The sequence below is a fragment of the Acipenser ruthenus genome, chromosome 10 (genome assembly GCF_902713425.1).
Source record: "Acipenser ruthenus chromosome 10, fAciRut3.2 maternal haplotype, whole genome shotgun sequence".
NCBI classification, from domain to species: Eukaryota; Metazoa; Chordata; class Actinopteri; order Acipenseriformes; family Acipenseridae; genus Acipenser; species Acipenser ruthenus.
This window is the reverse complement of record NC_081198.1, coordinates 47,197,500-47,219,362: the sequence shown is the minus strand read 5'-3', so window position 1 is coordinate 47,219,362 and position 21,863 is coordinate 47,197,500. Positions and strand designations below refer to the sequence as shown.

At 35.3% G+C, this 21,863-nt stretch overlaps 1 protein-coding gene across 9 annotated transcripts in view; it reads left to right on the top strand.

The window, feature by feature from the left end:
• The window catches only part of LOC131738188 (macrophage receptor MARCO-like), an 18,091-nt gene extending 375 nt beyond the window's left edge, over positions 1-17,716 (top strand). Inside the window, exons 1-13 of one of the 9 annotated variants that reach the window (XM_059032401.1) lie at positions 409-474; positions 4,267-4,420; positions 4,676-4,755; positions 5,890-5,990; positions 6,490-6,701; positions 6,792-6,841; positions 7,241-7,313; positions 7,622-7,729; positions 7,975-8,019; positions 9,306-9,402; positions 9,509-9,799; positions 10,022-10,075; positions 11,010-11,028. In XM_059032401.1, coding sequence (XP_058888384.1) covers positions 4,711-4,755; positions 5,890-5,990; positions 6,490-6,701; positions 6,792-6,841; positions 7,241-7,313; positions 7,622-7,729; positions 7,975-8,019; positions 9,306-9,373 — 702 coding nt within the window. In that variant the 5' untranslated portion in view covers positions 409-474; positions 4,267-4,420; positions 4,676-4,710 and the 3' untranslated portion in view covers positions 9,374-9,402; positions 9,509-9,799; positions 10,022-10,075; positions 11,010-11,028. Of the gene's footprint in view, positions 475-4,266; positions 4,421-4,675; positions 4,756-5,335; positions 5,475-5,889; positions 5,991-6,339; positions 6,702-6,791; positions 6,842-7,240; positions 7,314-7,621; positions 7,730-7,974; positions 8,020-9,305; positions 9,403-9,508; positions 9,800-10,021; positions 10,076-11,009; positions 11,052-11,408; positions 11,499-11,731; positions 11,906-12,280; positions 13,219-13,699; positions 13,807-17,450 lie in introns of those variants that run through there. The other 8 variants (XM_059032399.1, XM_059032402.1, XM_059032400.1 and 5 more) reach the window with 8 other exon arrangements.
• The last annotated feature ends 4,147 nt before the right edge of the window (positions 17,717-21,863 follow it).

The window sequence follows — 21,863 nt, the reverse complement described above, 5'->3', positions numbered from 1 at the left end:
CATTCAATATACTCAAAAGGAAACTTAACATTATTGCAACGAAATTTGCGTTTACATCCCCCGGTTCATTTTTACATCAATATATTTTACTGTTTGAAGGATTATTGCGACCGTGGAGCATACTGGCGTCGCAGCTACCTAAGAACAACAATAATATTTCCTTTTTAATTGTTCCACCAGTAATTGTTGACGGTGCCGTTTTCGAACACATATTGTCAGGCTTTTGGAATGCCCCGATTGTCTTCCTCTGAAACACACGTGTTTTAAATCAGCGTTTTAATATTAAAACACCAAAACAACAAGTTACGTTAATATTTTTCTGGAAGACTGTTGTAGTCGTAGCCTACAGCCAATTGTCTGTTTATTCATTTGTTTGCTCATGTAAACGCCATGTTTCTATTTGATGGGCGTTTTTATTCAATCCTTTTATTGCAACTTAAAAACACAAACTATTCGAAACAGAAGGGTCGCGTGGTAAGTATTTTCTGCAAGTTTCTTTACTGACAAATAATAATGTGTTCTTTTTGTTATTTTGTAAAGAAAAAAAAAACTAATTATTTTTCTCAACGAAAGAAGCCACCTTCCTAATGTCCTGTCTCGTTGTTTTAACGACCAACGGAACTTTGGTGACGGGAATATGATTTTTAAAATGATAAATGTTATGTAGGTCTATACAAAGTTGTAATTATAATTCATATTCTGTAAGCTTTTGTTTTCCAAACACTTAAATTTGCTAAGGCTTAATGACAATTCTGTTCTATCATAATACATGTAGTTTTCATATAGCTTACATTATATGATGTATGCCAGAACTGTGAAAATATGTTAAAGACGAAACTTGTCAATACCCGTGTAAACCTGAAGCTCTGTCCTGGGTCTGTGCTGAATGCACCCAGCGACTCATGTATATTGCAGGCTGAGTCGGCCTATTCTTTTTTAAATGAAATATGTTAGTATGCGTGTACACTAAAACGAATTCAGAAAGGTACCTACATAATATGTTTACCTCATAACTTAATAACAAGTTAATTCATTATTAGTTACCCTTACAAATCGCAAATTATGTTTAGTAGCCTAAAAGAAATATTGCAGAAAGGTAGGTTGCCGTTTGTACCCGCGTTGTGATGCAATTTTGCTGCTTCCCAGTGGCGGGTATTGGAACTGGGTAATTTGTGACAAAAGCCAAAGAATTCCTGTCACGCTCGCATTTGATAAAGGATTTCCTTTCAAAATTGTAGCGCAGAAGACACAAGGATGGGGTCTTCCGGAAAGATGAAAAAACATATTGGCATAACAGACACAGTGGTAAAAAAGATTTTACAACAATTTGTGTGAGCGTTGATGGCAAACATTATGTTTCAATAGCTCTTTCCAAAAATATTCAAAGCAGATTCCATGCAAAATATAACCACGGTGATTTTTCTGGTGAGTAGGCCTATGTATTGTCCCCTGTAAAGTAACAAAAAAAAAAAAAAAAACACAATAACAAAGAAACAATCAACTAATGGTGTGCCATGTATTGTGAATTAAAACACACCAACGTTTAGCTATTGTATATTGGCTATATTATTAACATATTTTTGGATCACCCAATGTGCAAAATGCAGTAAGGCTGTATAGCCAATACAGTATCCCCTTGTTTAATTTGTACACTAAAGCGCCGCCTAATGGTTTTGGGAACACATGAAAAACGCCTCATATTCACTCAGGCAATTTGAAAAAGACTGGTAATGTTTTCTCAGGTAAGTGTTTTTTTGGTTAGATGTTTTTTTTTTTTTTTGGCTCTACGTGGCAGCTACACAACGATTTGACCTTATGCCTGCCTATTAATAACAGAACATATTTGTATTTTTATGAAAATGCCAAAATACAAAATGAATGGGTTGCATGGCTAAGAAAAATCTTAACCCAGGCACGTAAAACAATCTAAATAAACAGCCCTAATAAGACTGATCACAACAGCTTCCTACTAAATTTATTTCCAGACTCTATTGAGAATGCTGTCTTGTGAATCGTGCATTAACGCGGAAGAGTGGTTTTGGCTTTTCATCAAAATGAAATTACGGTACAATTATAAATGTTTTTTAATGGCTATTTTAAAGAAGCACAGTCGCATGGCAATAACCTGAACTAACATCACGGGATTCTTAGAACAAGCTCCCACGCGTTCCATATAGAAAAATATGATTCATTTGGGCTTAATTTCCTTATTGCGTTTATTGTATTGTATTCTGAACAACAAAGGATTCTTACCCTGTAAACCCTGATAAGTCAAGTTTATTCCAAAAAACAGAGTAAACTCGTTGCCTTAATATAATTAAATTTAGCTACTCATTTAGTTTTTGTTAGGACAACTTTCCCTGGGGCTGAATAAACTCATAACATGTATATTCATGTAACTTGATAGATTAACTTTCTAATAATCAAGCTAGTTCAAACATTTTCATTTAAACAACAAAAATGTAGCAGAGGCAAAAAAAAAAAAAAAAAAAAATGTGCAAGCAAGCTACTTCATCAGCTGTCATTGCCGCATTTACAAGTGCAAGAACCAGACAGTTGCAGAGATGTGCAGAAGGGAGGGAGGTCACATCTGCAGACTGATCAGCAATGGCCACACACAACACAAAGAACACGTGTAACGGTGCAGGCGGGGGCACAAGAGACACGCAAAGACAACACACTTGTGTAACCGCACACACACAAAACAACAACACAATAAACAACAAACAATAACAAAAATAAATTGTACAAGTCCCGCAAGGGCCGATGGTAATCTAGTCCTCTGATTCTACTCAGACGATTTACGTTGGAACAACTAAAGTGAATTTGAATGTTCAACTAACTTAAAATGGACGAGTGTTATGAGTAACATTCTGAATTTAAGTAAATGTAACTTGATTTAATTTATTTAGAATTACTTTGGGGTTTTCTGTGTAGTTCAATATGAAATAATTTGATGTTCCAGAATCCCATGCTTCGTATCTGGAACTCCTAAATAAGGATTCTAAATATGAAGAACTGAATTAATCCACGTAAAACCATATGTTTAATAGCCTATAAAAGAGCAGTTTTTCGTATGAAACCAAAACACAAACACGTTTCCAGATATTTTGATGAGATACAAATTCCTAAAGGTTGTTGAAATGACCTGTCGAGCGAACGTCAATATACATTTACCGCTATATGATCGGTACCACCATGTATACATTAACAGAAACATTAAAGCCACTTCTTGGTGTTTGTAATGACTGTGTGAGAATAAATTTAGATGCACAAAAACTAAAAGTATCAAAGTAAACGGTTTGAATAAACACTAGATTCTGTTTAAATATGATGCATGTTTTTCTTTTCAATGTTTTGATTATATGTGTGTCTCATTACGTATATGAAAGTTACAATAAACTTGCTGCACAAGTATCAGCCATCTCGCGTTATGCAGCGTTGTTTTTGTAATCAGAAACTTAGTGTAAATTTTTTTTTTTTTTTTTAAAGAAAGAAAAACTGATTCATTTTATTATGGCTTAAAGCGAATTTAAATGTATTATCTGAGAATAATAGTTTTTATATTTAATAATCTTGGCACAGTTGGTTTAATTAACTCGTGTTGAGCATTTTTTGTTTTAAACGCAAACGATGTGAAAGATCCCAGTTTCCTACTATAAGGATTTTACAGAGCACTAGAAACTGAGTACAATAATCCTATAGGCTACATTATCATTTTATATTTTATGGTTTGATACAAAAGTGTTTATTTTGCAAATGCATGTTAAACTGATTCGACAAATTGTATTCAGTTTTAAATTTAATAGTAATAATTGTATATTTCTATTTATTTGTGGGATCATGCTTTCCTTGTCTATTCATGCATTGAACAAACCCAACAATGATAACATCGGATATATAATGCTTAGAGCACATCCTATCTTCCCAATTGCTTTACAGAATTGTTTTAAAGCAAAATTAGGGTTTTGAGCGACACCCTGTGGCCAGTAAATGAATCGAAAAAGAAACCATGATGTGTTGCATGTGTTACAATTCTTATGTTCAACCGGTTCTATTAGAAGCGACCCCTCTGTTCAGTATATAATAATGGTATTAGAACCTACAGTCACATAGTGCAGTACACAGTTTATCACATTCTTTAGTCTGTTCATCACATTAGTAACCAATACTTCTGTGGTAAAAAGGAAATGCACAAATCAGCAACTCTCCTATCTAATCCCAGTACCTACTAGTAATGTACCACACTTGTCTTCTAATTTCCAGACTGACAAGAAAACATTGGCGGGCTTGCAGACTTGTAACAAATCTTACATTGTGGTAAACTTCATCCATGTGTGGCACTGCTTACACTGCATACATCCACTAGATGGTGGAGTGCTGCATTGAATATGAGAATCTTGGGTGTTGAAAGAATGGGGTAGGCAACTGTTGTTGTTAAACCCTGTACAGATGAGACATGTTGTTACTGCGTCTTCATTATTGAGGCCTGTTAATTGTGTAGTATTAAGTTCCACAATCACAGAAAATCTTAAACTTTATACTCAAAAAGCTTTGAAAATCAGCCCAGTGTATTTCAACGAGAGGCATAGGTAAACTATAGGATAAACTTGTTTTAAATTCCGTAGCCACGATATATTTTTTAAATAGTGTGTTTTTCTTTGTGTCCATTAAGGTGTGAGGAATCCGCTATCATTTGCATCCAATACCATGACTTTCCACAACTCGCCTATTGCGGAGGGTGCTTGTTCATGTGTATGTATGTTTTGTTAAATTTCCATTTGTAGCTGAGTGTAATATTCTTTTTCATGTTTAAAAGCTGTGAACTAAACACTATACGTTACAGGGGAATCTACATAACAGCATTCATCATGCACCTCCTAAACTGCTTTAAAAGTTTTATTATTATTATTATTATTATTATTATTATTATTATTAATTATACCAAAGCATTTTATGGGAGTTGTGACAGAACTAGCTTCTGATTCATCTTCCTTGAAATCTGTAGGCTTGTCATTTTTGCAAGTAAGAAAGTCGATGACTATTAATGTGCGTGCAAACTCACAATGGAAGTTTTGTGACTTTTTTTATCCAACTTAAGTTGTACGTAATGTATCGGTCAACTACTAAGGTACACATTTAAAAAAAAAAAGAGAGAAAATCCCTTTCACATGACTGTCAATCCTTGATTTAATTTTAGTTACCCATTTTTGGGAATCATTTTAGTTTAGGTCAGCTAGTTCTTTTCTAAAATTAGAAAACTGATCTTGTTCTGGAATGACCTATTTTAAACTGGAAATGACTTTCACAAATCATTACTGAGTCAAACAGTGAATAGAGATCACTAAATAGGAATTGCAGATTTTTTGCAATGAATACTGCAATAGACAAAGAAGACAAGGAGAATATTATAATGTATCGGTCAGATAAAAACAGATTTAATATGCCTAGTCACTTTAACCTAGAATGCATTGGTAAGTATGGCAGTAAGATACAAACCTTGCAAGTTGTCTCATTTGTGTCCATACTAAGTATGCACATGTGTATGGATATATGTTTATGGGTGTGGAGGTGTTTATGTGTCTGTATTTTATCATTATTTTCAGTATGTTATTTTATAATAACAATATTTTTTATAATACCTTACTGTATTTTGAAAAGCAATTTGATTTTCAACAAGGAATGATAACGCCAGAAAAAATATATATATTAAACTAAAAATGTACCCCTAAATATAAGATTTTAGTTTTACCATACATATCTAGAATTGTTAAATACATATGATGCATGTACTAGTATTAATCTTTCTATTGTAACATTCTACATTTCAAGCAATGTTCCAATTTTTGTGGCTAGCATTATTTAATAATCATTTTTTGTTTGTTTTAGACAAGAAAAGGAAAGAGAATAAATCTGAAGATGGTGTCTTTCTTGGGTCATCGTTTACCTTGTCCTATTAACAGCAGGGAATGGACTCATGGTGTACAAAGGTGAGTAAAATACCCCTTACATTTTGATTTAACGTATACCATCTAGCATAAAGATAACAATGAAAACTCCAAACTATGGAAGACAGCAATGTTGCTATCCATTAATAAAAATGTTTTATTAAAGTAATATTTAGACATACATTAATTATATTTTTCAAATAATATTTGCAGATATCCTGTGTATTTTTGTGAAATTCCCCATACAAGGCAACACACAGTTTGACCTGTACATCAATGAGTGAAGGGCTTTATGACTGTGTATCTCTATAGTATTAATTGATTCCACTCTAGTTTTACAATTTTGTTAACACCTCGTACATTTTTCACTGAACCAACATTGTTCTTACAGTTTACCTCATGCACAGTGAACTAAAAGGGAGTAAAGAGAAGGAGCAATTGGCCCCACTCAAAGCTGTTCACTGACAAGAGCTTCCAGCTGAATAAAACAGACCTCCACTAACTATGGTTTTACTCTTGAAAATATGTCCATCTTATCAAGCCTCAAGAATGCAACGGATATTGTCACACTGGAAAGGGCCACCATGCAGGAGAGTGTGCATCACCTTCAGCAAAAGATAAGTATGAATTCATCACTGTGCAGCTTAGATGAAAAGGCTATCGAGATAAGCCAACTGAAACAAGACTTGGAGATCATCAATATAAGTAACAGTAATGTAGCGATAAAGTTGGAGAACCTCGCTCAAACACCAGGTATTCGTTATGAGCTTTTATTCAAATTATTTAAAAATATATATATATACAGTATATATATATAAACAGTAAAATAACAATATTTCTTAGGACAGGGCTACCAGGACCTAGAGGAAGCAAAGGAGACCCTGGCCTGCCAGGTGAGACATTTGTGATAGTTTTATAGATGCATTAATTTGCAGCACTCACTGTGTACAGAGTCCCCTATATTTATCAAGAGAACAGAGATAGCACAAGTAATGGGCACACGTAATGGAAATAGGTGCAATTAGGCCACCTTGACCATCCAATCCTTAGCCTCCCTTTTTAAGTGACCCGAGGAGTCGGATTTCAATCCAAGGGCCCTATGCTGAAGTAAGTGCAAAAGCAAAGACCAATACGCTTCCCAATGTGAAACTCGTGAGTGGAGAACTTGTGATATTCGTATGTGAATATTTCTTACATATATACTTTTATTAGTGTTTTGAACATACTAAATGTATTTTGTCATTAATGTAACTTCTGTTACTGTTTTTTTCTTGGGTATCGCTGGTCCAAAGGGTGGTACAGGTATAAAAGGAGAGACTGGCCTCCCAGGGTTGAATGGTATTAAGGGAGAAATTGGAAACCAAGGTAAAATCACTTTGCTGAAATTCATATTCTGTTTTTGTATAACCTTTGAAATGTCAGTTAACCATTACTCTGTATAATCGAATATGGCCATTTGGGAAGTATTAGGTGTAAGACAGACTTACAAATTCATGAAAGTCTTTTGTTATCTAAATTAAGAATGTCTTAATAAGGCTCAATAATAATTGTCTTATTTTGCAGAAGCAAATAAATGAAAACGCATGTGCATAATATCTTTTTAGGATTATTCAATAAGTATACAGTGACTGATAATAAAACGCATGAACAGAAATCCTTATTTTTAATGACAGGTCTTCAAGGTCAAAAGGGTGTGAAAGGCGATATGGGAGAGACTGGACCAAGAGGACAAGCTGGAGGTCCTGGATCAAAGGGAGACAAAGGAGAGCATGGGCCCAACGGTATAGTATGAGTGCTTAATGCTTATTTACCCAGGTTGTAATAAGAATGTGCTCATAAAGTCAGCCCCACCTATTGCCATCATTCTTCTCAGTCCCTTTGTGATATTAACATGATTTGATTGTATTACCCTTTCAAGATCTGTGTTGAATATGCTGAGTAAAATCGACATGCTTGAGCACACCAAAATGTATATCTTTCTTTTTTTTAATGTTGCTTTTATTTAGTTTTTCAATTTGTATTGTAGGGTTAAGAGGAGAGACTGGTTCACCTGGGGAGAAAGGAGACGATGGTAAGAGCCCTGATCTGTACAATACATTGGAGTAGCTTTTCCACACATACCATCTGAGAATTAAAAACAATGTGCTAATATTCCATAGAAGTACATCAGAGATCGTCACTTAAAGATACACACTACAAAGTTGTTAGGGGGCACATGATTATACTGTTATTGTCTTTGTTCCCCAAACAGTTTTTTTCACACCGTCTTAAACTGAATCTTGCCTTATTAAAATACAATTAAAATGTGCTAGTTGTTAGAGCCTCTTGCAATGAGACTGCACTTGTTAGGTTCATTTAGCTCATTGTGGAAGATTTTATAAGCAGCATGGGATCCTTTACATTTCAGTTAGCATCAGATCTGCTACTTCTCCCTGAAAATAATAATAATAATAATAATAATAATAATAATAATAATAATAATAATGGCCTGTGCATGAATCAGTCATACAAGATTAATCTTTTACAATAGAGGTCTGGAAATCATTATAAGCAGTTTTATTACATTTTTTATATGTTGATGTTACCAAATTTCAATTCCGGATTTGTTTTTAAGTGCTCTAAGCTGTCATTTTTGTCAATTTATTTTATTATTTTGACAAGGAATGTCATTGGTTTAAATTTGTTATGTATAATTTGACATGCTATAATATGGCACTTTACATTTTTGATGCATGACCGACACAGTTTTGAATCTGTAATTCCTCCATATCTTCAAACACTCCCTCATACAATACTGACGCAAAACTATGAAACCAAGTCAAGTATACAGATATCTGATGTTTTGTCAAAGGTGAGTAAATGTTTTTTTTTTTTTTTTTTTGTATTTTATTTAAGGGCTCCGATTTTATTAAGTTTCAACACTTACACTGCTAGACCACAGGAGTTAGTTTTGAGCTACAACACATTAAGTGATTGGGCACCACGAAGGAGTAGCAACTTTTTATATCCAGCATTGTCTTTGAAACATCTGCATATTCCAAAATAAAGAATAAAATACGAGCAAAGTGTGTCAACAGAAGAAAAGGGAGAGCAGTGTTAATATTGCTAGTGCTTTGAAAACTGAATTTAAAACCTTGATTAGCGCTGATTGAATTTCACCTGATTTAGTGTGTTAAAGCACCAACCTGAAAAAAGAAAAATACAGAAATCAGGCACCATGATTGATTTTTAAAATGTTTTATTGTATTGTATTTCATTGTATTATGTTGTATTGCATTGAATTGTATTACAGTGCATTGTATGGTATTGTATTGTATTATGTTGTATTGCAGTGCATTGTAAACCTTCATCACACAGGTGCTCCTGGTGAAAACAGGAAGGACGGTCTTCAGGGAGCACAAGGAGAGAAGGGAGAGAGGAATTAACGGAGATACAGGTCCAAATGGAAACCCAGGTAACTGTCATCTTGAATTAAAATGCTATTGTTATCAGATTGAATTACGTCATGCATTTTGCTTTTTTCTGGCATTTTTCTCATTGTCTGACTTCCTTCTCCTAAGAGACCTCTGGAATAAAAGGAGCCACTGGGCAAAAAGGAGAGAGAGGGGAAAAAGGTGATGTGATGCTTCAGTCTTCTACGTTTCTGATCCAGGATACATGCTAAAGATGCAGATTGCTATCACAACCCCTTAACTTGAATCAATCCAGGGAAGCTAATCCTGTTCTGTTTCAGGATATTATAATATCAACCATTACTTAGCACAGTGTCGGACTGGCCAAATGGAGCCCCTTGTTAGCTTGTTTTAGATTGCAAGGGGCTGTGGGCACGAAAGGAACTAAAGGAGAAAGAGGTAAGTAGACATTTCACTATTCAATTTCTCAATCAGGGTGTACCGCATAGATACTATAGATTAAAAAAATCCTAGTACCCTTTACTAGATAGCATTTGATACTGTATTATGCTACAGTATGATATGATATGATCTGATATGATCGACTCGGAGTCCATTTTGGCCCCTGGCACCCATGTCAATGTTATTAATGCAGTTATTTTCACTGTTTATATATGTAAGGAATACAAGGACCGAATGGATATACGGGTGTAAAAGGAGACAAAGGGAACCAAGGTAAATGTGGCTTTATTTTTTTTTAATATACTGCTTTGCAGTAATATATAGCTTTGAAAAACATACATTGTTAGTTATTAACAGTTGTATAACCCTTTCCCCATATCAAACTTTCAGCTTTATAGTAACAACTTGTATTGAAGTGTTAAACACATTCATCAGTAGATTTATTAAATATCTGCCGATAAATGCTTCTTAAAGACATTTCCTAGTACAAGTAACACGTTTTTGCACACCCCTTGTAAACATACCACCAAGCTTTAGGATAGATCAGAGTTGCCTGAATCAGATAATGTCAAACAAAGTACAGTTATTTCAAGCAACAGAAAAAAGCACAACAAGGTCCAATACACCTTGCAGGTATTGTTAGAACTAATATGTACAGTATACTGGCTCTTTAATTCATTCAGGTTATAAATACATATTACCAACTGAATGGCAACTTTAATGGGTCAGTCTTTTTCTGAAGTAAAATAAAATGCATCCTTAAAAATGAATCTGTCTGATTCAGATGTGCCCCAGGACCTTTCCTTGACTCGCCAAATCAGATCACAGACCAGTCGTCATAGGGTTTGTGACACTTGGGTTGTGATCACCATGGTTGGGTGGAGTTTGTAACAGAACGTCTACACTTTATGGGAATCGGTAGCAACGTCTCAATGAAAGAAATGGTCTACAGACATACACTGTCCCACAATCCGATTTATTGAACCATCACATTATTGGGTGCTTTGTTTGTATTTTGCATTGGACTTTCCAGGTTATCAACAAATCCCCAGAAATGGCATTACTTGTTACAGCAGTATTAAAACAATGTAGAACAACACGAGCCAACAGAAAATTCTAGTTTCTATACTTTCTGTGTGTATTCTTATTTACACTTGCTGAGTTCAGATAAATGAATATGCTTGACATTTTTCTCTTCAATCTTTAGGTGTTCAAGGACGTACAGGACAGAAGGGTGAACAAGGCATTGGTAAGGGTGATTAAACTAATATTTACATACCTAAGGTGACCATGTGTGCACTGGGGCAGTCTGGGATAGTTCAGACTTTTTATCATCAGTGCATTCTGGTCCTACATCAAGTAAAGAAAAGAGATACAGAGCACTGGGTATGCACTGGGATGTGAGTTTTAAAAAAAACCTCAGCTGTCCTGAACTGTCCCAGTGAACCTCCATTATACCTGGAAAGTTAAATCAGGAATATATGCATGAGGATACCTCAGGTTTATGTCATGTAATTCCCTAATGGAATTGCAGACTATCTATAAATGTAGTATTATTATTATTATTATTATTATTATTATTATTATTATTATTATTATTATTCAGGGCTAAGGGGGCTTCCAGGCACAAAGGGAGACACAGGAAGTCAAGGAATTGCTAGAACACCAGGAGCCAAGGGAGAAAAGGGAAACTCAGGTACACAATGTGAATATGTGGGCCACATGCTACTTGCTGTTAATCTAGTTGAAGTTTAAATAAGGTTATTTATAATTTATTAACCTACAACAAACCCACAAAAAGTGAAAACCTTTTACGTTTAAGAAGTGAAAACCTAAACAGCGGCAGATTAAAAACAAGATCATGAAAATCAACTTTTGGGTATTTATTTTTTAATTTTTGAAAAATCACCATTTTTGTTCTCTTTTGAGGTCAATATTCAAACGCAAGAATTGTTGGTACTTCTAAGCAAGGACGAGCAGAACTGTTTCACAATGGAGACTGGGGAACAATATGTAATGATGGCTGGGACATTAAAGCTGCAACAGTTTTTTGCCGCATGTTGGGGTACCAGCAAGCAACTGAATTCTATACTGATGGTCACGGTTAGTATAAACAATTGGCTTTTCCACATTAAGAGCCTGGCACATTTGATGCAAGTATATACACATCCACTAAGATTCAAGAAACCTGATTTTACATCAAACACAATTAGCTTTTGCTGTATTTTGTGAACAAACCACAGGTCTTACCAAATCTAGAATGCAGGAACATGTCCAGTAGAAAAGCGTACAAAATAACAGCAAGAAGCAACTGCCATTAAAGGATTGTGTTGTAGATTCTTGCTGGTTTCATACCATTACAATAATTGTATTCTTGTCTGAAAAGTTGCATTTCCAGAATATAATCTTCTGTGTCCATCCGTTCTCCTCTTGCAGTTGTTTTAGTGTGATAGTGTCTGCTTGTATGTTCATTTACAGGGACAGGGCCAATCTTGTTGGATGACCTGATCTGTGCTGGAACCGAGTCATCACTTTCTGCTTGTCGATCAGGAGGCTGGAAAAAGCACAACTGCGGTCATAGTGAAGATGCTGGAGTTGAGTGTGCTTGATAAACGGTGGAGAAGTTACCTTGTGAAGCACAGGTCTGATTTTCATCTGCATCAAAGCTCTTCCAAAGATAAGCAAGATAGTGGGGGGCAATTTATCATGGAAACGGGTGTAAAGTAACTCCACCCAAATGCAAACCTTCTCACTAATCTACTCAGAACATTTTTTTGCATTTAACAATCTCAGTGTAATCCTGGCATGCTTTTAACATGTTGCGCTATTTCGTAACCTCAGAGATCCACATCTGCAGTATTCTGTATAGATAAGCACTGAATTCAAATTATTACTGAACAGCCTAACCCTCCACGCTCCGTATTAGGGCAATGTGTATCGTGTATGTGTTTTTACTTATTGTGTGTAACTATTTTAAGGTTGTTGCAAAAACAAGGATTTGTATATTTTAAACTTGTAATTTTACCACGATTGTATCACTACTGTGCATTGGTTCTGATGCAGACATTTTGTTAATGTGAGAGCCTGACCAGTCTAGAGTACCAGTTGCTTGGTGGTAGATAATTAATTATTTTTAGTATTAGTACACTTTATATTTTTGGATTGTGATATTCTTTTTTGTGTGTGAATACATATTTGAGATTTGGTTGTGGTTTTATTTATTTATTATTTTCACTGATAATATTTGATTTGTTTCACATTTGATATTTATTTTGGTTTGATTGTGTTTTTGTAGTACACACTGCTGCTAAGGGCTGACCCTTTTTTACTTGTCACCTGATTGCTGCTACATTAAAACTATTGCTGTTAAATGGATAGTTGCCCTTTGTGCTAATAAACTTTGAATTGGTCTCTTGGTCATGTGCTTGGGAGTGGTGCTGGTAGTTTTAGAAGTCCTTGCTCAATAATAAAAAACAGAATCTTAACTTGGATTTTCCTCTTCTCCCCATTACCAGCTTGGGAGTGGCGTAGCAGCTACAACTAAAGTACTTTTTCTAATTAATTAATAGGTGTTAAAACTGTTACAACAGTAAATGGAATTTTTGAACTGCTTGAAAATTCAGTCTCTCTGACAAGTTACATTTCATTTCATCTTTTATTTCCATAAATAGTGTATGAACTAAAATACCCATTTAGACCCATGGGACCCTCTTTACAAGATCTAATTTCCTATTTTTATTAAACATAACAGTAATACCAACACTAAAAAGACAGAGAAATTGATCTGAATCACATTTGCAATGTTTTTTTTTTCTTTTCTTGAAATCCTGTGACTACTATTAGTAACATAAAGGAACTGTGACAAAAATAAACAAACGTCCTTCCTCTATTCTGTAGCTTACTGTGCAATAGAAGCAGGAGAAGTAAACCACAACCCAAACTAACTTTCCAAATGAATGATTGGACTTGAGCCAACTACTGATAAAACAAACACTATCCAGCAGGTAATATTGTCTTTTCTAAAAAGTAGTAAATTGATAAATGGATAAAAGTAACATAAAACTGACATAGTAGATTCAAATGTTTAGAGAGTTCTACAGTAGTTGGGACTAATTTCAGAAAAAATCAGTTTTGGATCACAGTCCTAGGCTGGGACCAAATCAAAACTTTGACAACCCGCTAATTGCACTTAACAAAAATGTATTTTAATAGCGTTTTATTTTTATGAGTAGAAGAAATAAGGTACTTCCAAAAAAAGAGAACACTATTAAATGCAGTTAAGTGCGATTAGCAGGTGTGTCAAAGTTTTGATTTGGTCGCACCCTAGTCTAGAAAATAATTTAAGATTTTTAAAATCAAATCTGCAATTATGCACAATGAGTGAGACCAGTAAAGATGTGTATGATCCCAAACTCGAAACCACATCAGACATGGTCAAAAATGATTCATCAGAAGTGAACTCCATTACCTGTAATTTGTTTTGCCTTGGGATGAAGACTTGCTTTTTTAAATTGATTTCTGAATGCAACCTTGTTCCTATCAAAACTTACTTAACTTGTAACATATTTTTCCTTTTTGGTCTTTTATATGTGTTTGTTTGATATCATATTCATTTTGGAAAATGTCAGACTTTTTCAACGTCTCCCAGGAATGTCTTTCACCTGACACTGAGAAAAAAGACCTCCTGTCTGTTGTGTGTCTCTGTTTGCTTTTTTCATTCTCTTGGTCTTTTGAATTTGTGACTTCAGTACCACCATACGATACAATATATTGTTCTGTGCCTTGAGATACATCATAACATGTCAAGCTGTCTGGAAGCTCTTATTTTCCTGTAGTACTATTGCTTTCACAAAAATAGTATTTACAACTGGAACCAACTGCAGCTAGTTCAGAATGCCGCTACCAGGATCCTTACCAGATGTAAAAAATGTGATCACATCACCCCCCGTCTTGCTCAGCTGCACTGGCTACTTGTAAAGTTCAGGATTACTTTCAAAACTCTCCTGCTCCCCTACAATGCCCTTCATCACACAGGTCCGGAGTACCTCCTCAACCTGCTGACCCGCTATGTCCCTGCCCGCAAGCTGAGGTCCTCCGACTCTGGCCTGCTTGTTATCCCCAAGCAAAAGTGCACCACACTTGGAGAACGCTTGTTTAGCTTCATGGCTCCGACTCTTTGGAACTCTCACCCAGCTTTGGTGCGTGATGCTCCCACCGTCGCTCGCTTTAAATCAACTCTCAAGACCCACTTGTTCTCTCTTGCTTTCCATGCTCTTTAAGCTTGATATCTGCTATTAACTGCTGTGTTGCTGCTACTATTTAATGTTTTATGCTACTATCATGTATTATGCACTGTTTTTTATTATTCTTATTATTGTTTGTTTTTTTTAAACTGTATAGTATGTATTTTCTTGTTACTGCATCTTGTAAAGTGTTTTGTGATGGTGGTCCACTATGAAAGGTGCTATATAAAATATAAATTGATTTGATAAATAAATTCAGGTCCCTTAGCCTTTAAACACTGGGGTTAGTGTGGTTTTCTCTTCACTGGGCTCTCTATCACAATATCCTTTTTGTATTGTAAGTCTTTACATTTTTATTAATGGATTCTGTGAGGTTCTGGGATAGATTGTTAATTCATAAGTAGTGTTTATCTACAGTACTACCTGCTGTATAGAACCTCCTTACCATAATGAAGATTGAAAATGAAAACACCCAGAGCTACATTTACCCTAGTATAGTAAATGGAAATTTTTTTTTATAAATAGTGTATGAACTAAAATACCCATTTAGCTCCATGGGACCCTCTTCACAAGATCGCACTTCCTTTTTGACAGTAAATGAAGGTACTGACTGAACACAATCTGCTGGAAATGCATGCCAAGTCCAATTTATGCAAGATAATTTAAAGACCAGGACAATAAATACATCAATGCATAGTGGTTGAATAGCTTATAATATATTATATCTGAGCATTAGGTTAATTAACTCTGTTTCATAATTTATTAAATACCAGGCTATGGTGTTGTATCAAGCTTATCATTTCATTTTTATTTGAAATTGTAACCTTCTGGACTGGCCCTTTCTTCCAAACTTTAATCATAATGAATGAGCCAACAGCCTCAATTCCATACATCTCTAATAACCCCAACCGCACGATGCATCTTTACAAATCCATATTACCTTTAAATTACAAAACTATGTGTTACTATTTCCTTAGTGATACTGGATGTGGAAGTGTAAAAAAACGGTTTTTACATATTATAACACAACCACAAAGCTTCCTTTTCTGTATGATGTGTTCCAATTCTCTGCAGTTTAGCCTCAATTTAAAAGCAAGTGCCTTTGAATTCAATGCACGGGATTTGACGAGTTATTTTGGCACTTTTTTTTATATTAAACCTTGATCGCAATTCAAGCTTGATTCCATTGCTGTCCACTAAAAAAGTTTCTTTTGAGAGAGCGGATTGTCTTCAGAGACTCAGAATAGCACTAATGTTGGTCTACCTATTACCTTAATTTAAGTATTCCAAGACTAATGCTAATCAGGGCCTGAGTATGGCAGAGAATCTATTTTGCTTTATCTTGATCTAATCAGATCTCTGAACTAGTAAGAAATACACAATTTAACCAGTATATATGTAAAGGATATGCAGTCATATTTTTATTATTGTAATTAGTATTCATATGATTGTTATTATTAGTAGTAGTATTCCAACACCACAAATAGTACCATTGGAAAATAGGTTGTATAAAAATCTTAATTAAAAATGTATGCCACTTCTATAGCCAATGTATAGCTGTGGTTTTAAAATGTGTGTCTGTGAACATTCAATGATTAAACTGATTTCAAATACTAAACAGTAATTATCATTCTCACAGCGTAGTATCTCAGGAGTCCAGGGTGTCAGTCCAATAATACATACAATAAAACATTTTTCTGAAGTTAATGATTTTGATCAAACGACAGGTCACTGTGGACTCATCCAGTGCCCAGGTTTGCCATTTTAAATCAAAAAGACTGCAAAAAAAAAAAAAGATTGAGGAGGTTAGGGGATTGTTTCTCCTGCTGCATTAATCATTATACATGTGCTCCCATTCATATGATCTCATGCTTAACATCAGAACATATATAACTGAACTAGAAATACTTTATTCTGAATGAGTAATAGGACTGGTTTCACAGATTACCACTAATCTTCGACTACGTAAAGTAACTTTAGGTAAAACCAGCATGTTGTTTGTTAAATGTAGTGTATATGATGTGTGTGCCGTATGAACAGTCGAAGAGCCCTTGGCTTATCCACTGGAACTAAAAAATAAACCCCATTGGCATACCACTATAATATTAGTGTATAACCCTGAAGCATTCACAGATCACAGCATTACCAGCAGTGAGAACACACCGGATTGGAAGCTTACAGTATAGAGCACACCGATGCAGAGAAAGCACAAAAGTGTGTCAAGGAATACCATTTTACATATTCTAATAAGCAACTAGTACGTGGCTAGGGTACGTGGCTAGGTGGTCTGTTCCTTTGTTATGGTTAAGAGAGAACCTCTGAACTATAATTGTACTATGAGTGTTTGTTTGTTTTGTTGTGTCTAATTATAACTAAATTATAAGTCTAACTTGTTTGTTTATTAGACGGCTAACACGTACCGGGAACTGTCGCTTAAGGCCAGCACCAACCCGGACAACACTTCACAACTGTGCACAAATAAATTGTATTTCACCACTTGCACATTGCACTCACTCTGGATCATGTGTGTGTCTTTGTGTGTGTTATACTGTTATTATTATTTTGGGACTGTAAACCCTTTGTTTGGAACAGTGCAATACATATTGCTGTGCATTGCCTGGGATTATTCTTTGGGGTCGCCTGACCAGGATTATAAAAATAAACGTGTTTGGATTGTGAACTTTGTTGTCTGTCTTCTGTTTCGTAATCACCTCTACAGCTGTGCACTGCAAACCACTTTGCCACAGTACATTATAAGTTCACTGAGTTAATATATGACAGAATCTTTTTTTTTTTTTATCAAAATAAACGACGATTATTGACAATGTGCATTGCTTCACATTCACTCAATTAGCATTCATTTAATATTGCTTCATACTAAATGCCCTCAGAAAAAAAAGGTTAACTGAATTAAGTGCTTAGGCAGGATCTCAAAAAAAAAGAATGACATGCTGTACTGCAATATTGGGAGTATGAGTTCAGAAACCCTTACTGGTGAATAATGAATTGTACTGTAGATGGCAAGCTCTGTCCACAGCATTGCAAAGAGAAGCGAGAGGTGCTGGAAATGTAGCGCATGTTTGCATGTAGTGTCCCTGTCTCCATGGGGGATTTATGTAGGATGTTGTGAAAGTTTTTGGTTTCAAAATTATAAGTACTTTATAGTTGCTTTGTAATTGTATTCTGTCCAGTTTGTGTGATATTTCCCCAACAAACAACACAAGGCTGGAATTCACTGGAAAGTATATACAGTATATACTGTATATATAACAGTAGAATTTATTAAGGAGAATTATAAACAACACTTAATCAACTGGTCTATAAATGCTTTTTTTTTTTTTTTGCCACGTCACCAAATATCACATAACAATGACTGAGAACTGCTTTTTGATTGAAGAAAATGCTTTTTGGCACACCCAAACAATAACATGAAGCAGTAGCAACGGTGTTATTACTACATTCTATTGCAGTTTATTAAGAGGATAATTATTAGATTATTCATTATGAAAATATGTATCTGTAAAATATATGTCGTCATTACTAAGTAGTTGCAAAGTAATATATAAAAAAAAAAAAAACCTTGTTGTTCCTGTACAGTGACCCTTTAATTGTAGTTTAGCCCACTGTATGACCTACTTGGGCCTTTGTGAAAGATAATGTTTATAGCTGTCCACAGGCAATAAGTAAACTATGTCATGAGCTGTGAAGTAATCTTGTCCCTGACTCAGTAAGTAGCCAGTCAGTCATGTCTCCCTGTGGAGTTCTGTAGGTCACTTTTGTACTGGAAGGCATACAGGGGTCACAAATTCAATTCTCCAGCTTTACAGAACAGTTGAGAGCATTTTTATCCATTGGATGACTTAAGGGTTTGGAGACCTATTGATTGTACCCACCTTTGAAGGGATATAGATATTGAAAATAAATCTTTCAATGGGTGGTGGTGTGTGCTTGTTTATGTGTGATTCTCATTCCAGAAGGTTGACAATTCACTTCCTAGTCATTGTTGGTTTGTCAGGTGACTAAACATCATGTAAGGTTAATTAGCATTTAGTTGGTCCTTTTGGATAAGGGTGATGATGGCATTGTTCCATTTGGGCTGAATTCATCTACGCTACAGGCACAGAGAGTGCAGTCTGGACCACGACTCATCTAGCAATCCTATCTGCTGCCTTTCATTTTATGCAAGGGTCAAAACTAGCACTAGAAAACAAACAAAGCTGAAGCATTTGCAAATGAAAAGGTCAACACTTCCATGTGTGCCAAAATAAAGTTCTTCAAAATATGCTGTAACTTGCCAAACCATCTGGTAAGTTTTTGTTTTAGCATTATTACTGTATATATTACTTTTTATTTAACTTGGAAAGTCAATTGAAATTACATTTTTAATTTATTAAAAGATAACTGGCAGTCAAGGTCATCTTTTATTTTTCTCCATGCAAAATAAAATAATGTTTGTTAAAACTGCAAAGCCTTATGTACAGCCTGTATTGATATAGTCCTCAGCAATATGAAATGAAGTGTTTTAAATGCTAGAAACATGGATTCGTCAATGTTTTTGTCTTGTATTCATTTATGTTTTAAGTTACTGTATTGTTATTGATTGGGTTGGTGTGTTGCTGTATTGATCCACCCTGGTGAGTAAATGTCTATGGAATTGGGCCGATGGACCATACTACGATCATTTGGAATGTAATAATGTGTTTTCTTGCCACTATTGACATATATTCTTGTGATTCAATCCATATCCTGCAATGTTTGGAAATAGGGGTTCTGAAGAAAGGGATGGAAACCTCCATGAAATGGATTGAAGGCTTCTTAACAGGATAGGGTCCAATCAATAGGTGTGACGTCTTGTGTTAAATACTGAGAAACAGCCAGAGACTTCTTATGCAGCTAAACTAGCCTTTTTTTATAAAGACGGCTCCATGAGAGGGAAACCATCAGCAAAGCCCAGTATTTTGAAAATAAAACATCACATTGTGAAAAAGATTGGATGGTCCATTATGTAAATTCCTCCTAAATGTTGCTATTCTGTTTACTTCTGGTGGTTTACATTGTTACAAAACAAATTAAATGTGGCAGCTTGTCCCAAAAATGTATGTATATCAAACAATAGTGTATAAAAAGCCCAGCTTAGTGGGAAAGTGTGTTCAGCATGGTGTCACAAATGCATAAAGTGAACTGTATTATTATTATTTTTTTTTTAGCTCAGTTGCTTTTATACAGCTCACTAAAAAGAGATATTTCTTGCATCTCTATTCAAAGGTAATCTCAATAGTTGTTATCTTTCCTTAGGCTTCAGTAAATTAATAAATAGCAGAAGAAAGCAAGTTATATTGAACCACTGGGTATAAATACACTTAATTCCTAAATACAAGTCTTTAAACTGTTTTTAAGCTGTAATAAACTTCCCATTAAACACCTGCTTTCATAACTGACATCTAAATCAGTTTCTCCATCTGAAATTACAATGCTCTAATCACAATTCAATTTGCCTTTACTAATCAAATATATTTGCTCTTTGCTGCAAGGTTCATTAGTATACTGAAGATCCTAACACTCATCTAAAATGCTGTGTGGAGTTGCTAACCTTTGAGAATTGTCTACTGGGATTTTCCTCTCATTTATATACAATGCATGTCACTTTCAATGTTAAAGGGCAGCTAAACACATGAAGTTAAAGTTATATGCCATTATGGTAATTTCCCTTGCATCGCAAATCAGCAATTAACATACAGTAGATTGTGTTTATAGTGAAGAAAAAGGACAGTTTTTTTAAGGGCTTTTTTATAGACTTCCTCAAAAAGCAGTCAGCCTAGGATTTAATTATGTGCACCTGTGGCAGGGCGGAAGCCCTGCACATGGGAAATATGTAGTTTTATTGTATATTTTTGGGTTAATTGTTATAAATAGATTGATTTAATTAATCGTTTAACTGCAGTGGCGCTCCGCCAGAGACTATTACCTGTCTGCGTGGAGCAGCAGCTGAAAGCAATCAGCTGTTCCAGCAGGCAGGTGGGCTTGTCTCAGCAGTGTATCAGTATAAAAACATAGCGATCACTATGATCGGGGCTGCTGCAAGGCCTGCCGTTTTCACAGCACCTTTGATTTATAGTTTGTTGTATTGTGTTTTATTTTGAGTATTTGTACAGTCATGTATCGTCCCCTGTGCGCTACCATTGCTGGTAGCGTCACATGACATTATTGTTTGTTTTTTCTTTGTTTTATGTGTTAATAAATACTGAGCGCCATGCTGGCGTGTTTCACTGCACTCCTGTGTCTCCGTGCCTCCATTCTGGCTCTCACCTGCCTGTCTGCCTGCTTCAGTGCGGGAACAACACGTAAGAATGCCACAGTGCCACAAAAAAATTATATTTTATTTATTCATAGATAGTGATGTGAACGAGATGAAACTCAGGTACCGCTTCAAGATGGCAGAAGCGCAGAAGGAATACAAAAGGAGGCCAGGATTTCACCCCACATCCCTGGGCAGAGATAATCTAAATAATTGAGGCCTACAGGAACGGAGCAGCTAACTGTCCCTAATAAAATCAGACCTTAAGGGCGAAGCAGTGAGCACCTTGATATACAAACCTGCTTGCATACCAATCATGGAAGCACAATCACCCTGTCCCACAACCAATCGGCCCTATCTATTCCAACTGTGCCTGCCTCTGGCTCCACCTGTGTAAGTTACCCCAACACAATCAATGTCTAGATTTCTAACTTTATTTGACTTGCGTATTAACAAGACAAAGTTAAGGAATCACAACTACAAATATTTCAAAAGTATTAGGTGTTATTAGGCAAAAAAATGC